Genomic DNA, 26,108 nt, shown 5'->3' with positions numbered 1-26,108 from the left:
TTCTTACTTTTTGAAACTGAAAGAGGTGAAGTGACTTGCCCAAGGTCATGTTAAGTTTTTTAGTAACTAGATGGAAATGAGACCGCCAAGGCAAGCGAGGGTCCAAGAACAGATTTTATTGCAGGCACCCTCGGGCGAGGTTCCACGACTCACGGGGGAAAGAGAGTGAGTCGAGGAAGTCGCGCCAAGACAAGGTGGTAGGGGGTTTACATAACGTTGTAAGGCAGAACGGTTTCCTATTGGTTGGCTCATATGCAAAGGAAGGATTGCAATCCAACCAGTCAGAGTGACCCTCACTATGCAAAGGAAGGATTGCAATTCGACCAGTCAAAGGTGACTTCCTCCTCTGGGGTTTGAAGGGCATTGGGTTCGGTTGGGGAAGTCCAAAGGAGAGGTGTAAGGGTCTGCTCAAGCTGTCAGCAGGTCATTGGTCCATTGGCGTCCCAAGTGGAGGTGGTGACAGGAACCCCAGCCATTTTGGCGTATCCGCCATCTTGAGGAGTTTCCCTTCCCGCCTGGCCCCAACAGGTCACACCAGTAAGAGGAGACAGAGCCCAGATCTGTCTGACTCTAAAGTCCTTACTTGCTCCCCTGGACCCACTCTCCTGATGGTGCAGTCCCAAGCTGTGTGACCTGTTTCCCAGAGCTGGTGGCTACCTGGGTCCCCACCTTGCAGCTGCCTGGTCAACAATGTTGCCTACTTACGATCTGGGTAGAAATGTTGCGCTGCCGCCAGCCACATGGCAACTCTGTCCTGGGCATCTGTCTCAGGATGGTGGGGCACGGGGTGTGAGAGAGGGTGGGAAGGTCCTGGGCTGTGCCATGTCCATGAACCTTGGCAAACCCAGCTTGGCAAGCCTTCTGCCAGCACACTATTGGGCAGCCGTCACCATCCCTGGCACTTGCTCCTGGCTCTATCATTTTCCAGTTGTGTGACCTTGGGCTGATCCCTGTAGGCCTCAGGAGCTTCATCTGGGAATCTGGGACAATAAAAAAGTGAAGTCCTGGATGTGAAATTCCAAGCAGTTTCTGGCATACAGTAGGAGGACTTTGCTCCTCCCTTTCCTCTGCCTGAGGAACCTAAACTCCAGCAGACAAGTGTGCATTTTTATTCTAATTGTGAATAATCTTAATCCCCACATTTGTAAAGTTCTTTTCATCTCACCGAGTCCTCAGTGCCCCTCCCCTGGAAGGGGACTCTGGAGTCAAACTTCCTGGCTTCAAATCCTGCTTCATCCGGGCAGCCGGGGGGGCTCAGTGGTTTAGTGCTGCTTTCAGCCCAGGACCTGATCCTGGAGACCAGCGATCGAGTCCCACGTCAGGCTCCCTGCATGGAGCCTGCTTTTCCCTCTGCCTGTGTCTCTGCCTCTCTTTCTCTCTCTCTCTCTCTCTGTGTCTCTCTCATGAATAAATAAATAAAATCTTAAAAAAACAAAAAACAAATCCTGCTTCATCACTTAGTGACATTGGGTGAGTCACTTTATATTTCTGTGTCTCAGTTTCCTCATCTTTAAAGGGTACAAGAAAGGCCAATAGTGGATAATGGCTTTATGGGGACTGAAGCCTATAAAATTTGGAGGTCCCTCTTTAGGAATAGAAAACCAGGTATGAAAGTGAATATTTAAATTGAGAAAACAGGGATCCCTGGGTGGCGCAGCGGTTTGGCGCCTGCCTTTGGCCCAGGGCGCGATCCTGGAGACCCGGGATCGAATCCCACGTCGGGCTACCGGTGCATGGAGCCTGCTTCTCCCTCTGCCTATGTCTCTGCCTCTCTCTTTCTCTCTCTCTCTGTGTGACTATCATAAATAAATAAAAATTAAAAAAAAAATAAATAAATTGAGAAAACACAGGGGCACCTGGCTGGCTCAGTTGGCAGAGCATGTTGACTCTTGATCTTGGGGTTGTGAGTTAGAGCCCTATGTTGGGTGCAGACATTACTTAAAAATTAAAAAAATATATTTAAAATAAAATGAGAAAACAAATCACGACCAATTATAAATTAAAATAAGCTGACTGAAAAACACTGTCACAAACACAGGAGAATAACACAATACTTTGATTAATTGCTTGACAATATTTGCCTCTGTTTTAGCTGCACATTCTTTGCTTGCCTCATTTACATGGTATTTGTTTTGAAACCATCACAAACAAAGGTTGCAAGTACAGTACAGGGAACTCTTTTTAACTTGAACCATTTGAGGGTAAATTGCCAACCTGCTGCCCATAACTCTCTTGAATTTGAGTTAATGTTGAGTGTGTAATTCCTGTGTTCAAGGACACTCCTCCACATAAGCTCAATACAACCATCAAAATTAGGAAATTAACATGGAACATTTACCATCTAATCTGAGACTCCAAAATAAATAAATAAATAAATAAATAAATAATCTGAGACTCCATTTAAGTTTCACCAAATGCTCCAGTGAAACCATTGCAGCGACTAGACTCAGGCCAAAATCTCCCACTGAGGTTCTTTGTCATGTCCCATTAGTCTTTATCAGTCAGGAAATCTCTCAGTCTTTCCTTGCCTTTCAAGACCTGGACACTTTCGAAGAGTTGTAGTTATTTTGTGGCAAGGCTCTCAGTTTAGGGTTGTCTAAGGACTCCTTGTGATTCAGATTATGTATCTTTAACAGGAACATCACAGAAGTGATGTCATGGGCTTTTTTTTTTTTTTTAAGATTTATTTATTTAGGGACACCTGGGTGGTTCAGTGGTTGAGCGTCTGCCTTTGGCTCAGGGCGTGATCCCGGGGTCCTGGGATCGAGTCCCACGTCGGGTTCCCTGCGGGGAGCCTGCTTCTCCCTCTGCCTATGTCTCTGCCTCTCTCTCTCTGTCTCTCATGAATAAATAAATAAAATATTTTTTTAAATTTTATTTATTTTGAGGGGGGAAGGGGGCAGAGGGAGAGCCTCTTCAAGCAGACTCCCTGCTGAGTGTGGAGTCCAACGAAGGTCTCAATCTCACAACCCATGAAATCACAACCTGGTTGAAACCAGGAGCCAGAGGCTTAACTGACTAAGCCACCTAGGTGCCCCATTCTTTTTTTTTTTTTAAGATTTTATTTGAGAGAGAGAGTAAGTGGGATGGTGAGTGGGTGGGTGGAGTGCAGAGAGAGAGGGACAAGCAGACTCTGCACTGAGTGTGGAGCCCAATGTAGGGTTCAATCTCATGACACTGAGATCCTGACCTGAGTTGAAATCAAGAGTCAGACACTCAACCGATGAGCCACCCAGGCGCCCCACTGTTCTGTTCTTTTTTTTAAAGATTTTATTTATTCATGAGAGACAGGGAGAGGGGCAGAGACACAGGCAGAGGGAGAAGCAGGGAGTCTGATGTGGGACTCGATCCCGGGACTCCAGGATCACACCCTGGGCCGAAGGGAGGCGCTCAACCACTAAGCCACCCAGGCGTCCCTGCTGTGTTCTTTTTGATACATTTTATTAGGTAGCACACATTTTCATCTGTCCCATGTTTCACTTTGGTCACTTGGCTAAGGTGATGTCTGCCAGTCTTCTCCACTATACTTACTCTTTTCCCTTTGTAATGGATGTGTAGTTTGTGAGGAGGTGTTTTGAGACTATGGAGGTATATACCTTCTCAAAGTTTGAATGTATGTATGTGTGTCTTTAGTTATGAACTCATGGTCTCCTATTTTGTTTAGTGGCTTGTAACCTATTACTATCATTATTTTAATGCTCAGATTGTCACAGATTTGCCTTATGGCAGCTTCTTTAAACTGGAGTCTGTCATTTTGACATGTCCCATCATTCTTTGAGCATCCATTGTTCTCTGGTATAAGAAGATACCTCTTTTCAAGCCCCGGGAATCAACCAGTCCTCCAAGAATCTCTGATTCAATCTTTTGTGGAGCGTAGTATTTAAAAGTCATGATCTGGTGCTAGGATGATCATCAGAAACCAAGACCTCACTGTTATGAGGGTGTCACTGTGCCCAGGCTCTTCCAGAGCTAAAGAGTGTACACACACACACTCATTTACAGTTACAATTATTTCTATGTCTATTTATAGATATTAAAAACATGGGTTCCTACCATTACAGGCAATTCTAATCCACTATAATGGGGCTCATCCTAGCTCCCCCGTCTCTATATTTATACCTCCATTCCTTAACACTGAGAAATCTGGCTTCCATTTTTCTCAATTTATTTGCTTACTGGATCAAGCCCTTGTTTGTAAACAATCTCCTAGCTTTGCTGCCATCCCATCTCCTATAAATGCCCTCCTCACCCCATGTGGGCTCTGATACCTTTTGGCAGGCTGCCCCCTCCCACGCAGGGACACCTTCTTCACCTTCCTGAACTCCATGCCATGTGAACACTCTCCTCACCCTGCTGGGGCTCTGATTTTTGCTCTCAGCCACTGTGGCTCTCTCCCCCTGTCACATGCTTTCCTCTTGTTCTGCTCTACCTAATAGTTTTAGGACTCAAATTTTTAGGAAGAGAAGGAAGATAAAAAAAAAAAAGAACTGTCTATAAATTTTAAAAGTAAATTTCTCCAGTAAAAATGGAGAGATGATTCAGTCTTTCCTCTTGCATGGTTGATCAAAAACATGTTTTAAGGGCACCTGAGTGGCTCAGTCAGTTAAGCAGTTGATTCTTGGTTTCGGCGCAGGTTATGATCTCAGGGGCGGGGACCAAGCCCCACGTTGGGCTCCATGCTTAGTGAGGAGTCTGCTTGTGGATTCTCTCTCCCTCTGCCCTTCTCCTCACTCACACTGCTAGCTCTCTCAAATAAACAAACAAACAAATAAATAAATTTTTAAAAATGTTTTTTTCCTTTTTTCTTTTTTAGTAATAAAAACCTGTTTTATTCCTGAGAGTCAGGATACACAATCATGTGACTTCACACACAGATGTTTCTGACACTTGTAGTAGTGCCAATAGGTTTGTAGTAGGAATTTTGATAAATTCTACTTTGTGTAATTCTATCAAAAAAGAAAGATATGCGGGATCCCTGGGTGGCGCAGCGGTTTGGTGCCTGCCTTTGGCCCAGGGTGCAATCCTGGAGATCCGGGATCGAATCCCACGTCGGGCTCCCGGTGCATGGAGCCTGCTTCTCCCTCTGCCTGTGTCTCTGCCTCTCTCTCTCTCTCTCTCTCTCTCTCTATCATAAATAAATAAATAAATAAATTAAAAAAAAGAGAAAGATATGCATGGAGTATTTATAATTGCATATGCCACATCTCCCTTATAGGAGAGAACTTCCTTTTTGAGTTGGTGTCACTATTAAATGACAGACAATTTAGTGATGATTGAAAGAATTTTGCACAGATTTGCCTCTTGCTCTTTACCTATTCTTCTTTCTCTTCCACCACCCACGTACTTCCAGGTGTCTTGGGAATCATTCGTATTGGGAAGTGGGATAGAGTGGGAAGAAAATGTGGTCTGAAGCAATTGTAGTTATAAAATTTTATTTATTTTTTTCACAAATAAAATTTTATTTGTGCAAGTTAAAGAGAATACATATAAAAGAATATATATAATATATCTATATCTATATATCTAGAGAGAAAGAGACAGACAGACAGACAGACATTGCTGGGCTTTTCCCAAGGCCTTGAATGTGCCGGTGAAGGGCCTGGTGGTTTGAGCTTCATTAGCTTCATAGGAAATCTGCCTCTAATAGCATCCTTCCTATGTGTTTGTCAGGACTCAAAGAGACAAAGAGTCTAGCAAACAGCAAGTGCTCTGTAAAGGAAGGGCAGTAGTCATTATTATTGTTGTTGTTCTCACCCTCGTTTTCCAGGGGAGGCAGTTGAGGAGGAGGAGACACAGAAGAGCGATCTCTCAGCCGGGGATGGGGTGTCATGGTAAAGCTGGCCCCCCAGGTTTAGTCTGGTGTCTTTTTGCACTGTGGAGCACTGTGTTTTCTGAGCCCTGTGTGTGGCCTGAGGGTGGAAGTGTCAGTCCTGGAGGTCCCAGAGGGCAAGGAATTTTTCAAGGAGTTGGGAGTTCTCTGTGGAGGACATGGCCCAGCAGCTGCCCTCTGCCCAGGCCCTGCCTGCAGTCTGAAGGCGGAGACACAAGTCAACCTTCAGGAGTCCCCATTCAAGGGAGGAGATGTAATCCTGCCATTGGGAATCCCAAATCTAACTAGAGTGACACAGACCATCCCCCAGAGACCCTAGTTAGAGAGAAGAGACGAACCCTGCTTTGGGGAGTCTTCCGTCTGCTGCGGAGACACAGGCCAGCACTGAGGAGCCCCATTCTGGAGAGGGAGAGACAGTCCTGCTTTCAGGAGATCCAACAGGGGATGTGGGACGCCCACATCAATGACAGACAGGGGAGTTAAAATGGGACAGGAAGGGCAGCCCCAGTGGCTTAGCGGTTTAGTGCCGCCTGCAGCCCGGGGTATGATCCTGGAGACCTGGGATCGAGTCCCACGTCAGGCTCCCTGCAGAGAGCCTGCTTCTCCCTCTGCCTGTATCTCTGCCTCTCTCTCTCTCTCTCTCTCTCTCTTTCTCTCTCTCCCCCTCTCTCTGTGTGCCTCTTATGAATAAATAAATAAAATCTTAAAAAAATATATAAAATGGGGCGGTGAGGCTGAGTACCTTGAATCTGGAAGGCTTTCTGGGGGAAAAGTGCCTGACAGTGTTCTCGCTGTACAGCACTCCATGGTTTATAAAGCACTTTCACAGCAATGATCTCAGTTGATCAGCAAGTGACAGGGGGATGAAGGTATTCCTATCCAAGCAGGAACAACAACCATCATCATCCCAAGGATGATAATGACTGACACTTATTTTTTTTTAAAGATTTTATTTACTTATTCATGATAGACACACACAGAGAGAGAAGCAGAGATATAGGCAGAGGGAGAAGCAGGCTCCATGCCAGGAGCCTGACACGGGACTCGATCCCGGGACTCCAGGATCTCACCCTGGGCCAAAGGCGGGCGCCAAACCGCTGAGCCACCCAGGGATCCCCAAAGATTGATTGATTGATTGATTGATTCATGAGAGACACACAGAGAGAGGCAGAGACACAGGCAGAGGGAGAAGCAGGCTCCATTCAGGGAGCCTGACATGGGACTTGATCCCGGGTTTCCAGGATCCCACCCTGGGCTTAAGGCGGCACTAAACCACTGAGCCACTGGGGCTGCCACGAGTGACACTTATTAAACACCTACTTACTATGTGTCAGGCCCTGGGCTGGGTGTCATCTGTGAAGTTAAAGCACTCCTCGTAAGATGATGTATGTGAAAACGCTTTGCAATCCTATGGCCAGGGTGCAAGTATTGGCCCTCTTGTTGTGTACAGAGGCCTCAGACTAATTGAGGGGGACAGCCATGAGATCCTGGGGTGCAGAGGGCCTGGGTTAAGAATCAGAACTGGGGGGATCCCTGGGTGGCGCAGCGGTTTGGCGCCTGCCTTTGGCTCAGGGCGCGATCCTGGAGACCGGGGATCGAATCCCACGTCGGGCTCCCGGTGCATGAAGCCTGCTTCTCTCTCTGCCTGTGTCTCTGCCTCTCTCTCTCTCTCTGTGACTATCGTAAATAAATAAATAAATAAAATTAAAAAAAAAAGAATCAGAACTGGAAATCAGAAGGTGGCACTAGGCACCTTTTCATTCCCTGGACATGTCATCTATCATCGTGCCTGCAAGCTTTTGCTCTGCCCTCTATTGCTATTCTATTGCTATGCTATTCCCTCTGCCTGGAATGCCTTTCCCTTACTCTGCCTGCCTCGTAAGCTCCCTATCACCTTTCATAGTTTTGGACAAATGTTAATTCTCTAGCACAGGATTCACATCTTTCTCTCTCCACCTTTTCAGAAGACTAAATTGCTGCCTTTCTAATTTCCCAGGTCATCCAGCCCACAACCCTAACACGATGCTTAGCACCTGGTGGTACAATCTTACCCACTTACTTGCTGTTGGAGGTGTTGCTGGCTGGTCACCAAGAGGCCTTCCAGGGCAATATTTATTATCTCAATGAATTCACCAGGGTCCAATATCAGGTCTGGGTTCCTCAGGGAGCAGTCATATCCAATAAGCATCTGGGAGTGATTTATAAAATCAGAATGCTAATTCAGGGAGACAGAACTCTAGGGTGAAGTGGGTAATGTATGTGGACTCTGGAGTCTGGGTTTGTGGGTTTGAACCCTGGCTCTAGTCTTTTAGTTGTGTGACCTTGAGCACATGACTTCACTTCTCTGTCTCTATTTTCTTTTTCCCCCCAAAGGAAAATAACATAGGAGCACTATGTTAAGTCAAATAATGTTTCTAAAATGCTCATACAGTACTAAGTCCTTATGTCAATACATTTTACCAGAATGTATTGATAAGTGATATAATGAGATTCAATGGTACCAGGCAAAGACCATTTATCCATTCCCTAAATATTTACTGAGGCTCTACAATGTTTGAGGTTCTGAGCTGAATGCTCAGATGAATCAAGCAGGTGCTATCTTTCATGAAATTCATATTTCAGCAAGAGGAGATGAACCAACATTTCTTAATTAATTGTTTCAGTGTAGTCAGTAATTAGAGGATGAGCACAAGGCCCTTTGAAAGCAAGAATCACAGAGGTGGAGACTTAATCTATGTATCAGGTTTAGTAAAGGCCTCACAGAAGATGTTGCATCTCAGTTGAGATCTGATGGACAGAAAGGAGTTGACTGGCAAAGGCCTCAGAACCAGGACAGAGCATTTGAAGAAGTGAAAGAGGCCAATGAGAAAGGAGCCTGTTGATTGAAGGGGAGCCTGGGACAAGATGTGCCTGGAAAGGCGGGCAGGGGCTTGTTGGTGTCACTCCTCAGAGACCATGGTTGAGAGTTTGGAATCTGTCCTGAATGGCAATCCATGAGGGCTTAATTTTAAGCAAGAGAGTGGCAAGATCTGGCTTGTCTTTTAGAAGAATTGCTCTGGCTGCTGGATGAAGGATAGACCAGAAAGGGATGAGAAAGGAGGGAAGGAGACAAGCTAGGATGCAAGAGATGATGCTGGTTTGGACCAGAATAACAATAGCACCTTGCTTCACATAGCAAGCTGAGAAGGGGACTGAGGATTGAGTTTGGAGGAGGAGCTGACAAAACTACTAAAGGATTAGATGAGGCTAGATTTTGGCCTTTGCGAATGGGTGGATGAGTAGAGTTTTGGACTTTGGTAAATTGGTGGTAAAAGGCCATTAGACTACATGGGGAAGACTTTGGGAGAAATTAATTTGCGCATGGGGGGAGTACTGATGTTGGCCATGTTAGTTTTTTATTTTTATTTTATTTTTATTTTTTTAAGATTTTATTTATTTATTCATAGACACACACACAGAGACATACACACACACAGAGAGAGAGAGAGAGAGAGAGAGAGAGAGAGGCAGAGACACAGGCAGAGGGAGAAGCAGGCTCCATGCAGAGAGCCTGATGTGGAACTCGATCCAGGGTCTCCAGGATCACACGCCCTGGGCTTCAGGCGGCGCTAAACTGCTGCGCCACCGGGGCTGCCCCATGTTAGTTTTTTAAAAACAATAATTATTAAAAAAAAAAAAGATTTTAGAGAGAGCACGTGGATGCGCAAGCAGGGGGAGCGGCAGGCAGAAGGAGAGGGAGAAGCAGGCTCCCCAGGGAGCTGGGACCCCCAATGTGGAGCTCATCCCAGGACTCTGGGATCATGACCCAAGCTGAAGGCAGATGCTTAATCAACTGAACCACCCTGGTGCCCCCAAACAATAATTTTTGAATATGATCAAATATCTAGTCATAGTTCAAATTTCAAATTGTCTCATAAAATTATACATTTTTTATTGTGGTAAAAAATATATATGACATTAAGTTTACCATTTTAACCATTTTTAAGGATACAGTTCAGTGGTATTAGGTACATTCACATTGTTGTGCAACCATTGCCACCATCCATCTCGAGAACTTTTTCATCTTCCCAAAGCCATGTGAGTTGTGAGATACCTATCGGATCATTAAGTGGAGTTTCCAGGAGGTAGTCAGAAGAACCAGAAGCTTAGGTGAGCTCTGGGCCAGAGATATGAGATTACCTAAGGAGAAAGTGTAAGAAGGAAGAGGAGAGAGCAAAGGACAGAGCCACCAGCATTTTAGTAAATGTCTAGGTGGTGCAGGACACTAAGAGTGTTAGTGCAGTGGGAAGAAAACCAGGTCACTGTGGTAACACAGAAGCTCTATTGGGTTGCTAGAGCTGTATAATAAAATACCATAGACTCTGTGACTTCAACAGCATAAACTTAATTTCTCAGCTCAGGAGGCTGGAAGTCCAAGATCGAGGTGTTTGCTTTCTCCCACGTCCTCTCTTTGTCTTGTGGAAGGCTGCTACCCATGGCCTTTCCTCTGTGTACCTATGATTTCCTAGGGATCTCTCCCTCTTCTTGTAAGGACACTCTTTCATATGGGATTAGGGCCCCACATGCTTATGAATTAATTTCACCTTAATTACCTCTTTAAATGGCTCTTGGTCCAAAACGTCACATTGGGGGCTTCAACATATGAATTTCGGGGAACACAATTCCATCCAGATCAGAAGCCTAAAGAAAAAAAAAGTGTGTCTAGAAGAAGGGGCAAACTGTGTCAAATGCTGCTGAGAAGCTGAGGAAGATAATGGGGCATCCGGGTGGCTCAGTGGTTGAGTGTCTGTCTGTCTTTGGCTCAGGTGGTGATCCCTAGGTCCTGGGATCCAGTCCCACGTCAGGCTCCCCACAGGGAGCCTGATTCTCCCTCTACCTCTCTCTCTCTGTGTCTCTCATGAGTAAATAAATAAAATCTTAAGAAAAAAAAAAGAAGTTGAGGAAGATAATTGTGGTTCATGCGCTTTGGCATAAAAAAGTCATTGTACCCTTTGCTAGAGTCTTTTCAGAAAAGGAAAGATGTTAGGTAACAAAGTGGAGACATGTAATCTTTTCAAGTTTTGCTGTGAGAACTGAAAACCGGCGTGGTAGGAGGAGAAAAGCAGGGGTCACAGAATAATAAAAAAAGAAATAAGGGACATTAGAACAGCTTTGCAAATTGAAGGGAATGATCCAGAAGAAAGAAATCTGTGATGTAGGAAATTAAAAAAAGGATAAGGGGCGTGTCCCTGGGTGGCTCAGCGGTTTGGCGCTGCCTTCAGCCTAGGGTGTGATCCTGGAATCCCGGAATCGGGTCCCACATCGTGCTCCCTGCATGGGGCCTGCTTCTCCTTCTGCCTGTGTCTCTGCAGCTCTGTGTGTCTCTCATGGATAAATAAATATTTAAAAAAAAAAAGGATAATAACGAGGCTAGAATCCCTGAAAAGACTAAGATGATGAAATTCACTGCAAAAGTGGAGGGGTTGGCCATCTTTAGATGGCTGGGTTGTGTCCCCCACTAACGGGAGTGAAGGTGGAATACAGCAACCATTATGTAATTTGCAGAGCCCAGTACAAAACGTGCTGTTTCTTGTTCAAAAATTTAGATTTTCAGGACTGCATCAGAAGAACATTAAAGCCAAGCACGGAGCCCTTCCAAGACGGACGCCCGCGCGACCGTACGGTTTGTAATCCCACGAAGCTGGTTCTGGCGAGTATGCTGTGACGACGGAGGTAGGCTGTCCTTTGGGCCAGCCCCGGCTCCCTTCTGGGCCTGCACTGCCTCATGGTAGCGCTGGAGAAGAAGACGAGGGACACGTTCAGCCCCGCCCTTCTACAGGCTGGTAAGTCACTCTCAAGGAGGAGGCGCAGAGTTTGTCCCTTTTTAACTTCGAACCCGCCAGATTTGTAGCTCAGGGTTTTCTGGAAGGCTCCAAAGCATCTGGTGACCATAGCAACTCACGCCAAACTCCGGATCCCTTAGCTCCGCCCACCGCTTCCTGAACGGGTCCGTCGATTGGCTCAGCGGGCGGACCAATCGTGGGAGACGCGGGCTGTTTGCCGCGCGGTCAATGGTCGCGGGCCAGGAGGGAGGCGGGAAGAGAGGGCGGGAGGGCGGGACCGGCCGCGCGGCGCGTGCGTGTTTCCGGCTCCGCTGCGGAAGGCGGACGGCTGGAGCGGTTGGGCCGGACGCGACTCTAAGGAGCCGGGAGAACGCGGGACGCGAGCGCGGAGCTGGGCCCTCGGAGTGTGGCGAGAGGCCGGCGCGATGGGCGGAGAGCAGGAGGAGGAGCGGTTCGACGGCATGTTGCTGGCCATGGCGCAGCAGCACGAGGGCGGCGTGCAGGAGGTAACGGCCCGCGCGGCGTCGGCCTGGCCTGCTCCTACGGCGCTCGCCCGCCCGCGCGGCGCTGGCACGCTCCCTCCGCTTCCCTACCCTCGGGGGCCGAGATCCACCTCTGGGCCTCGCGGGTTCCTGGGATCCGCCTCCATCTCTGCGCGCCCCCAGCTTCCGGTCTGGCCTCCCCGCCGCCCTTAAGGCCTCAGTCGTTTCTGTGCTGGGCCCCCCGGCGCCACTCAGGAGTTCCTGTCTTAGCAACTCCTGCGTCTCCGAACGCGGCCCTGGAAAACCCGCAGCGCCCCCCTTATCCCGTCCCCCCCGCTCTCACACATGCTTCCGGCCTCGTATCCCTACTGATGGCCGCCCCCGAAGAGCAGTTCTTAGGATGAACCATCCCAGACTTTGGCATTTGCATCTACCAAGACCTGGACCGAGCTGACGAATGCTTGTGGGGGGGTGCGGGGGTGGGGCGGGGCGGAGTGATGTTAACACGTGGTCCTTTCAGGCCTAGAATGGGGAATAGGAAGCCTGGGTTCACCATTTATCTCCACCACCTACCAGTAAGGGGCCTTTCCATATCAGCAAGCCTCAGTTCCTTTTGTCTTTGAGGCAGCCACAAGTCTCTTCTGAGTAGTGAGGAGAGTAGTGTCTTGAAGTAAAGGACAGTAAGGAATTCACAATAAGCAGGTTTGTTCATTCAACAAATATTTGTTGAGTGATGTGTGTCAGATGCTCACCGGATTGGGTCCTGGGTGTATATGTGAGCAGAAGTCTATCCTTGCCCTGATGGAGCTTGGAAAGGCCCTTTCAAAAGCACAGTTCATGCGTACTGACCACACATAACACAAAGACGTACTGGTATAGATGCTGGAGTTGGTGTTTTGGACCAAAACCATGGAAAGTTAGAAGTAGAAAAGCCTATCAGGATCAGTTCCAAAACTCTAATTCTGAAGAGAAACTGAAGGAACTTGCCTCAGATCACCCAGCAGGTTCCTGAATTAGGACCAGATTCCTTAGGCCAGTGTGCTGGTTCTGTGTCTCACTGGGAGCAAGTTTTCTTTGAGCTTTCCATTCCCATTCTTTTAGCTGGGCACCGGTGGAGACCAAGGACTCTCAAGCCCTTTGAGGTGGGAAGAGTTACTACTTTGCTTTTGTGTAAAGTTTCCCTCTCCCATCCTCCTAAATTGTTGATCCCAAATAGGATTCGGAGTGAGTTCATTTTTGAATGAATCAAAAAATTATCTAGAAGTAGAAACTCAAACCATGAAGATAAAGTCTAGCATCAGAGTTAGAACCACTCATTTGGGCAAGTAAAAGGGCTTGTATATGCTAACTCTAGAACACCACTAGATCATTTCATTCAGCAGAAGATTTACTGAGCATATACACTGAGCCAGATCTGATGCCAGGCTTTGGGGATGTAGACAGAATAAGCCACAATTCATGGTACCTATGTGTGAATCGTTCACTCTGGCAGGAGGTCTCTTGCTCTGGGCCAGACATTGCTAAGGCCCTCACCTCCATTATCTCATTTAATTCTCACAAGATCCCTAGAAATAGGCTGGCTGCTATTTCTCTTTTAGAGTTAAGAAACTTCCCTAAGGTGACAGCTAATATATTATCAGTCTGATAATCAAACCCATGTGCTTAATTAACCACTTGGATACTTTACTGTACCAGCCAGAGTTAGTTGGTTTTAACCTTTGAAGTGGCTCCCCTCTTTCTGGCTCTGCCCTAGTAACTCAGCCATTGCCAGTCTGGATGGACTTTTCACTGTCTGGAAGGAAAGCTGGGCCTAGGTGTTTTAAGCCCTGGTTGCAGAGGAGTGTTCTGTATCTTTAGGCTGTTTCTAGAGCCACAAGGAATGTGAAACACAGGCACACATACACAGGAGATGGAAATCTGCCTTTCAGGCCACCTAAATCAGGTTAGGTTAGGCCTCCTAGTGGAGGTGACTAAAGTAGAGCCTGCTGGGGAGCCTGTCTTGTCCAATGAGAGGCTTAGGAGGAAACTACCAAGTTTCTGACTCCCTCCTGGACTAGGATCTGGTTTCTGGGCAGCTGAGGGCTCCCTGGGGGCATCTCCACAGCTTCAGTCTTCTCTGTTTTCCAGCTTGTGAACACTTTCTTCAGCTTCCTTCGACGCAAAACAGATTTTTTTGTTGGAGGAGAAGAGGGGATGGCAGAGAAGGTGAGTGTTGGGGCCTGCTGTCCCTTTGGAACCTGTTTCTTCATAAGGAAAGCACATGTAATCTTCCTTTGGCATTATAACAACCTTCAGTAAAAGTAAAATGCCAAGGGTAAAGAGTCAGGGAAAGGAAGCAAGCTGTCATGTATTGAAGCCCCTCTCCTTGCCAGGTACTTTATCTACTCCTATTTCCTGTGATCCTTTAGCAGCTTGAGAAGGCCAGGTGTTACTATTCCCATTTTGCAAATGAAATTGGCTCAAGGGGTGTTTGGCACTTTGTCCAAAGTCCTTTTTTTTTTTTAAGCTTTATTATTTGAGAGAGCGAGAGAGGGCGAGAGCATGTGCATTCATGCATGCACATGAGCTGGGTAGGAAGGGTAGAGGGAAAGGGAGTCTTGAGCAGAATGTGGAGCTTGACTTGACGCCAGGTTTGATCTCACAACCCTGAGATCACAACCTGAGCTGAAACCAAGAGTGGATACTTAACCAACTGTGCCACTCAGGGAGTAGGATTTTGTGTAAGATCTTGAGCTGAATTGTAGAAGAACCAGGGTTCAAACCAGAGTCTGTTGTCAAACTACCTTCTGCCCGACACCATGCTTCCTGGTTCCTTTTCCATTGAGGAAGTTTTATCTAATTACCTAGCTGGAGATGAGAGTGGAAATTGAGAGTGGAAATACAGGAAAACTTAAAATCATTTAATCCCAGTCTTCCCAGATACTGTGACCCAAAGTTCATAGATTTGGGGATTGCGTTTTGTGCTACAGGCTCTGAGACCTTGAACTTCCTTTTGATTCGTTAGGTTTTAATTATATTTTTGAAGATTGGTAAGTCATGAAAATGTTACCTCACTGAACAAATATTTTTAGGACCATAATGTTTGTTTTTACCTAAAGAGACATAGTAACAAGAAGGAGTTTTGCAAACCGCTTTCTGTGGCTTCAGGGGTCTGACAAACTGGAGTGCTCTATACTGGATCTTAATGATCTGAGGCTACTCTGTCATAGACACACTAGCCGGGACATGGAGAGTCCCGAGATCTTGGCTAAGCTGTATGGCTTTGTTGATTTCCCACTAGTTCTCTGGTCCTTTCAATCTACATGTCTGCAAAATGGAAGAAGGTAGAATTACCTGTAGGCCACTTCTGGCTCAGATATTCTTCCTGTGTTAGTACCAGCACCTCTTTTTTTTTTTTTTTTTTTAAGATTTTATTTGTTCATGAGAGACACAGAGGCAGAGAGAGACACAGGCAGAGAGAGACACAGGCAGAGGGAGAAGCTGGCTCCCTGTGGGGAGCCTGATGCAAGACTCGATCCTGGGACTCCGGGACCATGCCTGAAGCTGAAGGCAGACTCTCAACCACTGAACCACCCAGGCATCCCAGCACCAGCACCTTTTGTTTTTCTTTGGGCCAGACTGCATAATAGTAGTCATTTATTCATTCACTCAATGAATATTTATTGAACACCTAATGCTTTGTTTGGTAGGTATTAAGCCAGACCCTTTAGAATAAAGAGGTGAATACAGAAATGGTCTTTGTGTACTTGGATCTCACAGTGTAGCACCCTGCCCCCATCCCCTAAAAAGTGAAGTCATGGGTGTTAGGGAGAAGTCCTGGAAGCATTAAATGGAGACTAACCTATGCTGAGGGCTCAAGGGAGACTTTGTGAGACATTGGTGCTCGAAGTATGAAGGATGAGTAAGAGCTGGACGAAGAGAGTGTTGAGTGATATGAGGAAGTGGTATTGGGGTGCCTGGGCAGCTCAGTTGGTTAAGTGTCTGACTCTTGGATTTGGCTCGGGTTGTGAGATTGAGCCCCATATCGAGTTCTGTGCTTAGCCAGGAATCTGCTTGACATGGTCTCTCTCCCTCTACTCCTCCCCCCACCTATCAATCAATCAATAAAATCTTTAAAAAAAGGAAGTGGTATCTTACAAGTGTGGGGTGATAAAACCACCACATATTGGATGTCTGCTGGTCCGTCTTAGACCTTGTCATGCTCCTTGGTTCTTTGTTTCATAGAAACAAAGCTCTTTCCCAGGTGGTTGATCAGACCCTTGGGCTGGCAGAAACATATCCAGCTTTCCTACCTGGTTTCCGTTTGTAGCACAATAACTTTTATATTGAGTGCCTACTGTGTACAGGCCACCACATACAGCATTTTCAAGTGCACTAGTTAGGAGCATGGGCTCCGGAGTCAGGCAGATATGAGTTGGAATCCCAGTTCCCCATCCCTTCCTTGACAACTGTGTGGCATTGGGTGAATCCTTTTTTCTCTGAGCCTCACTTTTTCTTACCTGTAAAGAAGTCTTAATCATTACCTTACAGGGCTATTGGGAGGATAAAAAGAAGTCATGTAGATGAAGTGGGTGGCGTTTGAGAATACAAGTTCATCGTCCTTTTTTTTTTTTTTTAAGATTTATTGATTTATTTTAGAGAGTCCATGAGGGGAGGGACAGAGAAAGAGGTAGAGAAGCAAACTCCGGGCAGCCCCGGTGGTGCAGCGGTTTGGCGCCGCCTGCAGCCCGGGTTGTGATCCTGGAGACCCGGGATCGAGTCCCGCATTGGTCTTCCTGCATGGAGCCTGCTTCTCCCTCTACCTGTGTCTCTGCCTCTCTCTCGCTCTCTCTGAATGAATAAATAAATAAATCTTAAAAAAAAAAAGAGAGAGAAGCAAACTCCCTCCTGAGTGGGGAGCCCAATGTGAGGCTCAGCCCCACAACTCCAAGATCGTGACCTGAGCTGCAGTCAAGAGTCAGACACCCAACCAACTGAGCCACAAGTTCATGATCCTTTTTTTTTTTTTTTTAAGATTTATTTATTTATTTATGATAGAGAGAGAGAGAGAGAGAGGCAGAGACACAGGAGGAGGGAGAATCAGGCTCCATGCCAGGAGCCTGACGTGGGACTTAATCCCAGGACTCCAGGATCGCGCCCTGGGCCAAAGGCAGGCGCTAAACTGCTGAGCCACCCAGGGATCCCCCTCCTTTTTTGAACCTCTTGGGGCCAGATGTGTTTGGGGATTTAGAATTCTTTGGATTTTAGGAGGTGATATAGTTACATATACTATACTTACAGTAGTTTAACAGTGGAGTAATGTATGTAATGTATGCTCCATGAGTTAGGAGCAGCATCCTGTAAAGAAGCATTAGTATTTCTGTAGAGAAATGTATATCAATATTCTTACCAAGTGGGAGATATGAAGACTATAATACCTTCGTGTCACAAACTTCTAAGTCCAAAAACACTTTTATATTTTTTTTATAGCTTTTGAGGCTAGGAATTATGGATAAAGGATTGTGGATTTGAGGAAAGCCATATGATCAAATCAGTGTTATTGACATAGGAAGAGACAAATGGAACAGTGAAACAGAATAGAGAACCCAGAAAAAGTCTAACACAGGAGAATTCAGAATATGCTAGAGTAATTCAGTTCCGTACCCAAAAGATGATTAAGTCGTTGCTGCTACAACTGGCTGTTTTTTTTGTTTTTCTATAAAGAACCAAAAGTATACCATCTGTTTTATTCATATGTAAAAATAAATTGCAGACCAAGAAGGGTCTAGTAAGGAAAGCTAGGAAACCGTATGATCTTGTGTGGAGGAGGCTTTGCAAGATTACAAACGTGGAAGCTGGGGCACCGGGTAGCTCAGTGGTTGAATTCTGCCTTTGGCTCAGGTCATAATCCCAGGGTTCTGAGATTGGGTTCTGCATCAGGCCCCCCATGGGGAGCCTGCATCTCCCTCTGCCTATGTCTCTGCCTCTCTGTCTCCCATGAATGAATAAATAAAATCTTTAAAAAAAAAAAAAAAAAAGGAAAGAAACCTGGAGGCCATAAGGGAAAAAGTAGCTTTTTACCTCTTTAAACGTTAAAGATTTTGTGGGTCTGACAAAAGAGACCTACAGAGTTCATTGGAAAACCATAGATTTGGAAAAAATGTTCAGTGCAGAGGACAGAAAATTTAATGACTGATTCAATATGCAGGAACTCTTGTAAATTGACAAGAAAAGGATAAACAGAAAAATAGGCCATTCCAAGAGCAGATCCAAAGAAATTTGAAAAGATCTCCAATTTGACTAGTAATCAAGGAAATCTAGGAGAAATAAACAGTGAGATGCCCCTTTTTTCCTGCCAAAGTGACAAATAGAACCCCCCCCGCCCCAAAACCAATTCTTAACAGGGCTGTGGAGAAAAGGGTAATTAATCTTCAGATATTTCTGGTAAAAGTGAATTATTGTGGCTCTTTAAAAATCTTTTATTATAAAAGATGCTCAACATCATTAATCAGAGAAATACAAATAAAAGCATGCTGAAATATCACCTCACACCCATTAGGATGGTTTCTGTAAAAAACCAGGAAACTCCTAAGTGTTGGCAAGGGTGCGGATAAATTGGCACGTTTGTGCATTGTTGATGGGAATATAAAATGGTGCAGCTGCTGTAGGAAACAGCATGGCACTTCATCAAAAATTAAAAATAGAACTACTGTATGGTCCAGCAGTCCTGCTTTTAGGTACATACCCAAAAGATTTGAAAGCAGGTTCTTGAGAGATTTGTACATCCATGTTATAGCAGCATTATGCACAGAGCCAAAAGATGGAAGCAATCCAAGCATCCATCGATGGATGAGTAAATAGTGTCGTATATATGTATAATGGATCTAAAGGAATATTATTCAGCCTTTTTTTTTTTTAAGATTATTTATTTATTTACTCATGATAGTCACAGAGAGAAGAGAGAGAGGCAGAGACACAGGCAGAGGGAGAAGCAGGTTCCATGCCAGGAGCCTGACACGGTACTCGATCCCGGGACTCCAGGATCGCGCCCTGGACCAAAGGCAGGCGCTAAACTGCTGAGCCACCCAGGGATCCCCTATTGTTCAGCCTTTTAAAGGAAGACACACACATAAGAGCACTCATTGAGGGGATCCCTGGGTGGCACAGGGGTTTGGCGCCTGCCTTTGGCCCAGGGCGCGATCCTGGAGACCCAGGATCAAATCCCACGTCGGGCTCCGGGTGCATGGAGCCTGCTTCTCCCTCTGCCTGTGTCTCTGCCTCTCTCATTTTCTCTCTCTCTCTCTGTGACTATCATTAAAAAAAAAAAAAAAGAGCACTCATTGAATGATTTCATTTATATGAAGTTCTAGAACAGGAGTGTGTGTTCTCTCTTTCAGATGTTTTGGGTTACACTGCCCCACCCCAGCCCCTGCCATATTCAGGTTAAATATCTCTCAGTGTCTCTCCTGGCAAGGCTGATGGGGACCACTCTTTACTCCCTGATCATCCGGCCTAGGTCAGGGAAAACCTGTGTGTTCAGGTATGCCCATTTAACAGTCTGAGACCTGTCTTCTAGAACTAGCCCAACTGTCCTTATCCTTTCCCCACTCTGCTGGGCTGTGGTTCCTAAAGAGGTGTCCAGTGACAGATGCTTGGCTCTCTGACAGCCTGCCAGTTGACACCACTGAGTAGGCTATACACCACCAGGGGTCTCTGCCTGGGTCTGGGCCTAGGTAAAGCTGGGAGGAGGAGATTGGGAGGAGGGGTCAGAGGCTGCTCTGATTGGCCCTTGGTTGTGCCTGGTGGTTCAGCTCTGCCCTCAGCTAACCTCCAGGAGCTAGGAAGGAACAGGACAAATGGGATGTAACATGATTCACTGGACCTGGGAAGAGGGAGGGCCCTGCTCCCGCCTCCCCTTGGCCACTGGTTGGCAAATGGCTTGAGTTCAAGGTCTTCCTGATTAGGGATTTGGGACCAAGGCCCTGTGGTGGAACAGCATCTACTGGCGTAATTGTCTCATGACTGATTCTATTGATAGCAGAATGGCCTGCGGGTGACCCACTTATTTTTCATATGCACCCCATTTTGTTAACTCGTTTGGTTTGGGAGATGCTTTGGGCGCCGTTCAGCCTTGCAAAGTATGGAATTACCACAGTGTGGCATGAGGTGGGGAGTTCCGAGGTAGCAGGAAGAATTGACATCAAATGGATAAGAAGCCAGGGAACATTTACCAGAACCTACATCTAGGAGTCCATTCGTGACTTTGGTGACCCTGAGCCCCACCTAGGTCTCAGCTCTTGCAGACCCTTTCCTCCCTCCAGCTGTGGCTCAGAGATGTTTGGAAGATGGTATTGACCATCTGATTGACCACTGATCATGTGCTGAGTGCTCTGCAAGGCCTCTTCCAGGTGTGTGGGCTGACATGGTTGGGCTTTCTGTGTTGGATGTATTCCTGAGCCTACTGAAGGTGAAGAGATGATGTTCTGGAGACATTGGAACTAGTCCTAGAGGATGAGTGGGAGATTGCCGGGTGACCTGGGAGTAGGGACAAGGACATTCTAGGCAAAGAACAGCTTATGCAAGATTGCTTTTGAAAATAATGAAATAGAAGCACAGAGTGATGACCTCAGGGTCACATAGGAACAAGGAATAGTCCGGGAACTCTAGTCTAGGTGTGACTCTCATGTCTGCTTGAGACTTGGGCAGGAGGGCTTGTTAAAAATACAGATTGGGACGCCTGGGTGGCTCAGTGGTTGAGCATCTGCCTTTGGCCCAGAGCGTGATCCTGGAGTCCCGAGATTAAGTCCCACATCGGGCTTCCTGCATGGAGCCCGCTTCTCTCTCTACCTATGTCTCTGCCTCTCTCTTTATGTGTCTCTCATGAATAAATAAATAAAATCTTTAAAAAGAAATACAGATTGCTGGGGCACTGGGGTGGTTTAGAGAGTTACGTGACCTGGCTGACTGTTGATATCAGCTCAGGTCAGGATCTCAGCCCCCTGTGTTGGGCTTCATTCTCAGCAGGGAGTCTGCTTCAGGATTCTTCCTCTGCCCCCCTCCCTCTGCTCGCATACAGATGCTCTCTCTCTCCAAATAAAAAAAGTCTTTAAAAAAAAAAAATATATATATGTATGTGTATATATATATATATATATATATATATACACACACACACACACACACATATATATATGCTGCTGAGCCCTACCCAGAATGTCTGATGCAGTAAGTCTGAAGCAGGGCCAAAGTTTAGGATTTCTAGCAAATTCTGGGTGATGCTGGTGCTGTAGGTATGGGGTACCACATTTGGAGACCTGTTGGTATAAACAGGTGAGCCGTCTCTCCCACTGCATTTTTTATAGCAGAGAATGTGCTTGTCCCCTCACCCGATCAGCTGACACTGGTTTAGCCTCAACCAGGCAAGGGATGTTGGGCAGCTAACACTTAGTATGTGGCTGTGATATGGCAGGGACTGTGCCAGCTTCTTGGTAAGTGTCATGTTCAATCCTCATTACAGGTGGGAAAATAGGGCTTAAAAAGTGTCAAAGTTGTTCACTTGTCCAAGGCCACACAGCCAGATAGTGACAGTGGCAGTAGTATTACTATATATTTATTATATTGGGCAGCAGGGAGCAGGATGCAGGTTGGAAGCATCCTGGGGAGATAGTAGGAGAGGAGGGACTTGACATTGTTGGCCTGTAGGCTGAGGAGAGGAGGAACCTAAGCTCCTCCCTCAAGAAAGCTATTTCTGACTCCCTGCTACCATGGCAGTCCTGGGTGCAGTGCTGAGTGCTGCAGGGCTGGGCCTGCCATCCTGGAGATGGGTACAGGTGGGTAAGAGATCAGTCAGGAGCTGGGCAGTGTGGGCCTGTGCTCTCAGGCGGAGGCTGGAGTTTGGCTTCTAACAGCCCTGCTCTGTAGGGAAGGACTCCGAGCACCACAACCCTATGAGGTTATAGGGATTCATCTTCACAGATGAGGAATCTGAAGCTCTTACAGGTTAAGTCCTTTGCCAAAAATATAATAGCTCATATGTAATAGCCTGGGTTAGAACTCAGCTTGTCCGACTTCACTGTCCCGTGTTTTTTGTCAATAGGTTATTTTTTTTTAAGTAGCCACTGTTTATCCCTCCAGGTACTTTGCAGGTATTCTCATCATAGCTTTGAGATACGTGTGTACAGTGTGATCCCCGTTTTATAGTGAGGAACTGAGGTTCTGAGTACAGTGCCTTGCCCAGGTACCCTAGCACATGGAGGTGGGACTCTAGGCCTTGGGACACTGGCCACTGCTCCAGTGCCTCATCGCCTTCTCTCCCTTCCCCAGCTCATCACACAGACCTTCAACCACCATAACCAGCTGGCACAGAAGGCCCGACGGGAGAAGAGAGCTCGGCAGGAGACTGAGCGGCGGGAGAAGGCCGAGAGGGCAGCCAGGCTGGCCAAAGAGGCCAAATCAGAGACCTCTGGGCCCCAGATCAAGGAGCTGACTGATGAGGAGGCAGAGCGGCTGCAGCTAGAGATTGACCAGGTAAGAGTGGGCTCCCCCAGCCCTGTCCCCATCCCCATCGGCACTGGCAATGAGGATACTCTTTCCAACTGCTGTGCCCTTTGCCACAGAAAAAGGACGCAGAGAATCATGAAGCTCAGCTCAAGAATGGCAGCCTTGGCTCACCAGGGAAGCAGGTGAGATGGACTGGGAGTGCCTGAGACTAGTCAGGACTTGGGAACTTCCAGGGACCTTCTAGCCTTTCTCTATCTCTGGAATGCCTTCCCTTATGCCTTCTCCCTCAGCTTTGGGGGTCCTTCCCACACTTCAAGATCCCACTCATAGACATTGGACCACAAGACCAGGTTTGAAAAAAAAAAAAACCCTGGCCTTAAAGTCTTGGCAGGAGAGCCCAAGAGCCAGAGAGGGCAGTGCCTGGATAAGTATCATTCAGGTGGGCTGGGGTCACTAAGCCCAGCCTCGCCCTCTGTGGTGGGCTGCTCTGATACATCTGGGGGATGTATCAGGGCTCTTCCCTCTTTTTTTTTTTTTTTTTTTTAAATTTTGGTCCATCTGTTCTATTTCTTTTTTTTTTAATTTTTATTTATTTATGATAGTCACAGAGAGAGAAAGAGAGAGAGGCAGAGACATAGGCAGAGGGAGAAGCAGGCTCCATGCACCGGGAGCCCGACGTGGGATTCGATCCCGGGTCTCCAGGATCGCGCCCTGGGCCAAAGGCAGGCGCCAAACCGCTGCGCCACCCAGGGATCCCAGGGCTCTTCCCTCTGACTCAAGTCCAGCTTCCCAAACCATCCTTGGAGCATTCATTTGGCTTTCCAAAGTTTCTGGTTTGACACCACGGGTATCAACCCTACAGATACAGAAAAAGAAAATTGACCATTTGGCAGTCTGGTTTTATTTTAAAACAACCGTGCCCATGGCTACCTTGTGACTTTTTGTTTTTGTGCTAAGCTTTCTTTCTGAGTCCCATGGCTTGGGTCCCTAGCTAGGTTCTGTGGGTCCATCTCTATCACTTTCCCCAGCTGTTTTTTTTTTTTTTTTTTTCACATGGTATGCTGTTCCTCTCAGCCAGAGATCAGAACCATTTTTTACCTTTGGCTCCCAGTGGGCCATGGAGTGGGCAGGGACCAGGTCTGTTTCATCTTGTGGCTGTATGCCCAGTGCCAGCCCCTGGGCCTGGCTCAGTGGGGTTCAGTCTGTGTCTGTCAGGTAAGTAGCTGAGCACCCCAACTGTGAGCAGGAGGCTGAGGAGGACGAGGAAGAGGAGGATGAGAAAGACAAAGGGAAACTAAAGCCCAACCTTGGCAACGGGGCGGACCTGCCCAATTACCGCTGGACCCAGACCTTGTCGGAGCTGGACGTAAGTGGCCAGGGCTAGGGTTTGGAGCTTAGGGAGCCAGGCTGGGGCTCCTTCTGACTTCTCCTGCCCCGTGCAGCTGGTCTTGCCCTTCCGTGTGAACTTCCGGCTGAAGGGGAAGGATGTGGTGGTGGACATCCATCGGCGGCACCTCCGGGTGGGGCTCAAGGGACAACCGGCGGTCATTGATGGGGAGCTCTACAATGAGGTGAAGGTGGAGGAGAGCTCATGGCTCATTGAGGACGGCAAGGTGGTGACGGTGCATCTGGAGAAGGTGTGAGCGGCCTGGCCTCTTGGGTCTGCGTCTTGTTGGAGAAAGGAGGGGAGGGTTTCTGCTCATTCACTCAGGGACCCTGTTGGGGGCCTTGTAGACATACGAAATCAGCACAAGAGTTTTAATGTAGGTCCGTCCCGTTTTAAAGTCAGGAAAAGGGAAACTCAGAGATTTGCCAGGCTTCTCCCTCTAGGTAGGGATGGAATCAAAATTGAAAGTCTTTGGTACCAAAGCATCTTCCTTACGTTAGGTTTGTACGTGCATTAAATTCAGCAAATAACTTGAAAACCTACTACATGCCAGAGACTCTTCTAAGTGCTGGTGAAAGAGCAATGGACAAAATGTAGATAATTACCCTCAGAAAGCCTCTGCTCATTCCCGCAGCGATGGGACACAAGACACCAGTAAATAAACGTGGTGTCTGTAAAGTGCCATTGGTCCAAGGGAGGCTTCCCCGGAACCTAAGGCCTGTCCTAGCCTACCTGCCTCTTCCTCACCTCTCGGTGCCCTTGTGTCTGCTGTTCCTCCCAACCAGGGTGCCCTGCCATGCTTTTGATTAGCTGTGTTGAGTGTCCCTCAGGCCCGGCCCGGCTGCCACTCTAACTTCTCTCCCCCTTCCCTGGACGCATAGCTCCCTCTGCACCTTATTTTTGCCCTGATGACACTGATTTGTAACTGTCAGCATGTTTCCCCCAGCCACTGCAGAGGCCAGAGACCTCTCCCGTCTGCACCCTGGGTCCCTACACAGGTCTTCACAGGTCTCAGGTGCAGGCTGTGGAGGAGAGTTGGGTTCTGGAAAGGCGGAGGGGTGATTCCTAGGGTACAGAGGGAGCTACCTTCCCCCCCCTTCACAGATCAACAAGATGGAGTGGTGGAGCCGCTTGGTGTCCAGTGACCCTGAGATCAATACCAAGAAGATCAACCCTGAGAACTCTAAGGTGAGCCCTGGCTGGTCAGGGTGTGGGGTGGGGTGTGGATTGCCCCAGAGCTTCAGCTGTTCCTGTTACTGCCTGCCCTCAGCTGTCAGACCTGGACAGTGAGACCCGCAGCATGGTGGAAAAGATGATGTATGACCAGAGGCAGAAGTCCATGGGGCTGCCCACCTCGGATGAGCAGAAAAAGCAGGAGATTCTGAAGAAGTGAGCAATGCGGAGATGGGGGTTTGGGGGAGGCAGGTGTTGGGCCTGGACCTGGATGATAGTACTTAGTGGGTCACGGAGCGGGACACAGGAGCTGCCCTGCCCCTTCCGGGATGAGGTGGCCGGATTTATGGATTTATAGTGTGAGCTTGCCTACTCTGGTCACTTTCTGAGGTCATCTTGAGGGCAGAGCCACCTCCGGGTAGGAAGGGATGACCCTGAGGTGCTACCAGTGCCTGGCCTGGCTCCCAAGTTGCTCAGGGTTCTGAAGAAAATTAGACCTGATGTGGGGGAGCTGGGAGAAAGGGGCTCATGTGCGGGACGGGACAGCCTGTTTTAGCTTCTTACTTTCGCTCCCCAGGTTCATGGATCAGCATCCGGAGATGGATTTTTCCAAGGCCAAATTCAACTAGTTCCTGTGTCTGCCTCCCTGAACTCTTGGGGCTGAGCCACCAGCCGTCCACCTTCTTTTCCTACCCTTCCCTGGGACTTGGGGGCCTCAAGGCTGGGGCAGGCATGGGACCCGCTCAGGCACAACGGTCCCAGGGCATCATGGGAGAAGGGCTGGGGCCTTGGTGGGGGGGTGCCTTATCTTCCCCAGTTGGCCTCCTGTTACACATTAAAACTATTTACTCCAGCTGTGTCTCCTCTTCCCTCTGGCCTTTCCTGGAGGGTGGGTGGGGGGCAGGCCTCACTGTGCCTGCTGGGGGCTGGGAGTC

The 26,108-nt window shown here is 47.5% G+C and overlaps 1 protein-coding gene and 1 long non-coding RNA gene across 2 annotated transcripts in view; both read left to right on the top strand.

The window, feature by feature from the left end:
- LOC119870389 overlaps positions 1-11,904 on the top strand; it is a 29,507-nt gene extending 17,603 nt beyond the window's left edge. The window contains exon 4 of the long non-coding RNA XR_005355928.1: positions 11,416-11,904. This is a non-coding gene — a long non-coding RNA (uncharacterized LOC119870389). The remainder of the gene's footprint in view (positions 1-11,415) is intronic.
- A 41-nt stretch (positions 11,905-11,945) lies between these two features.
- Positions 11,946-26,026, top strand: NUDC (nuclear distribution C, dynein complex regulator). The gene is made up of 9 exons (XM_038531427.1): positions 11,946-12,158; positions 14,262-14,339; positions 22,437-22,640; positions 22,730-22,795; positions 23,860-23,979; positions 24,056-24,250; positions 25,105-25,188; positions 25,271-25,389; positions 25,751-26,026. Exons 1-9 carry the CDS (start codon positions 12,078-12,080, stop codon positions 25,800-25,802), a joined length of 999 nt encoding a protein of 332 aa, XP_038387355.1. The 5' UTR covers positions 11,946-12,077; the 3' UTR covers positions 25,803-26,026.
- The last annotated feature ends 82 nt before the right edge of the window (positions 26,027-26,108 follow it).

This window comes from Canis lupus, chromosome 2 (genome assembly GCF_011100685.1).
Source record: "Canis lupus familiaris isolate Mischka breed German Shepherd chromosome 2, alternate assembly UU_Cfam_GSD_1.0, whole genome shotgun sequence".
NCBI classification, from domain to species: domain Eukaryota; kingdom Metazoa; phylum Chordata; class Mammalia; order Carnivora; family Canidae; genus Canis; species Canis lupus.
The sequence above is the reverse complement of the archived record's forward strand: the minus strand, read 5'-3'. Positions and strand labels throughout refer to the sequence as shown.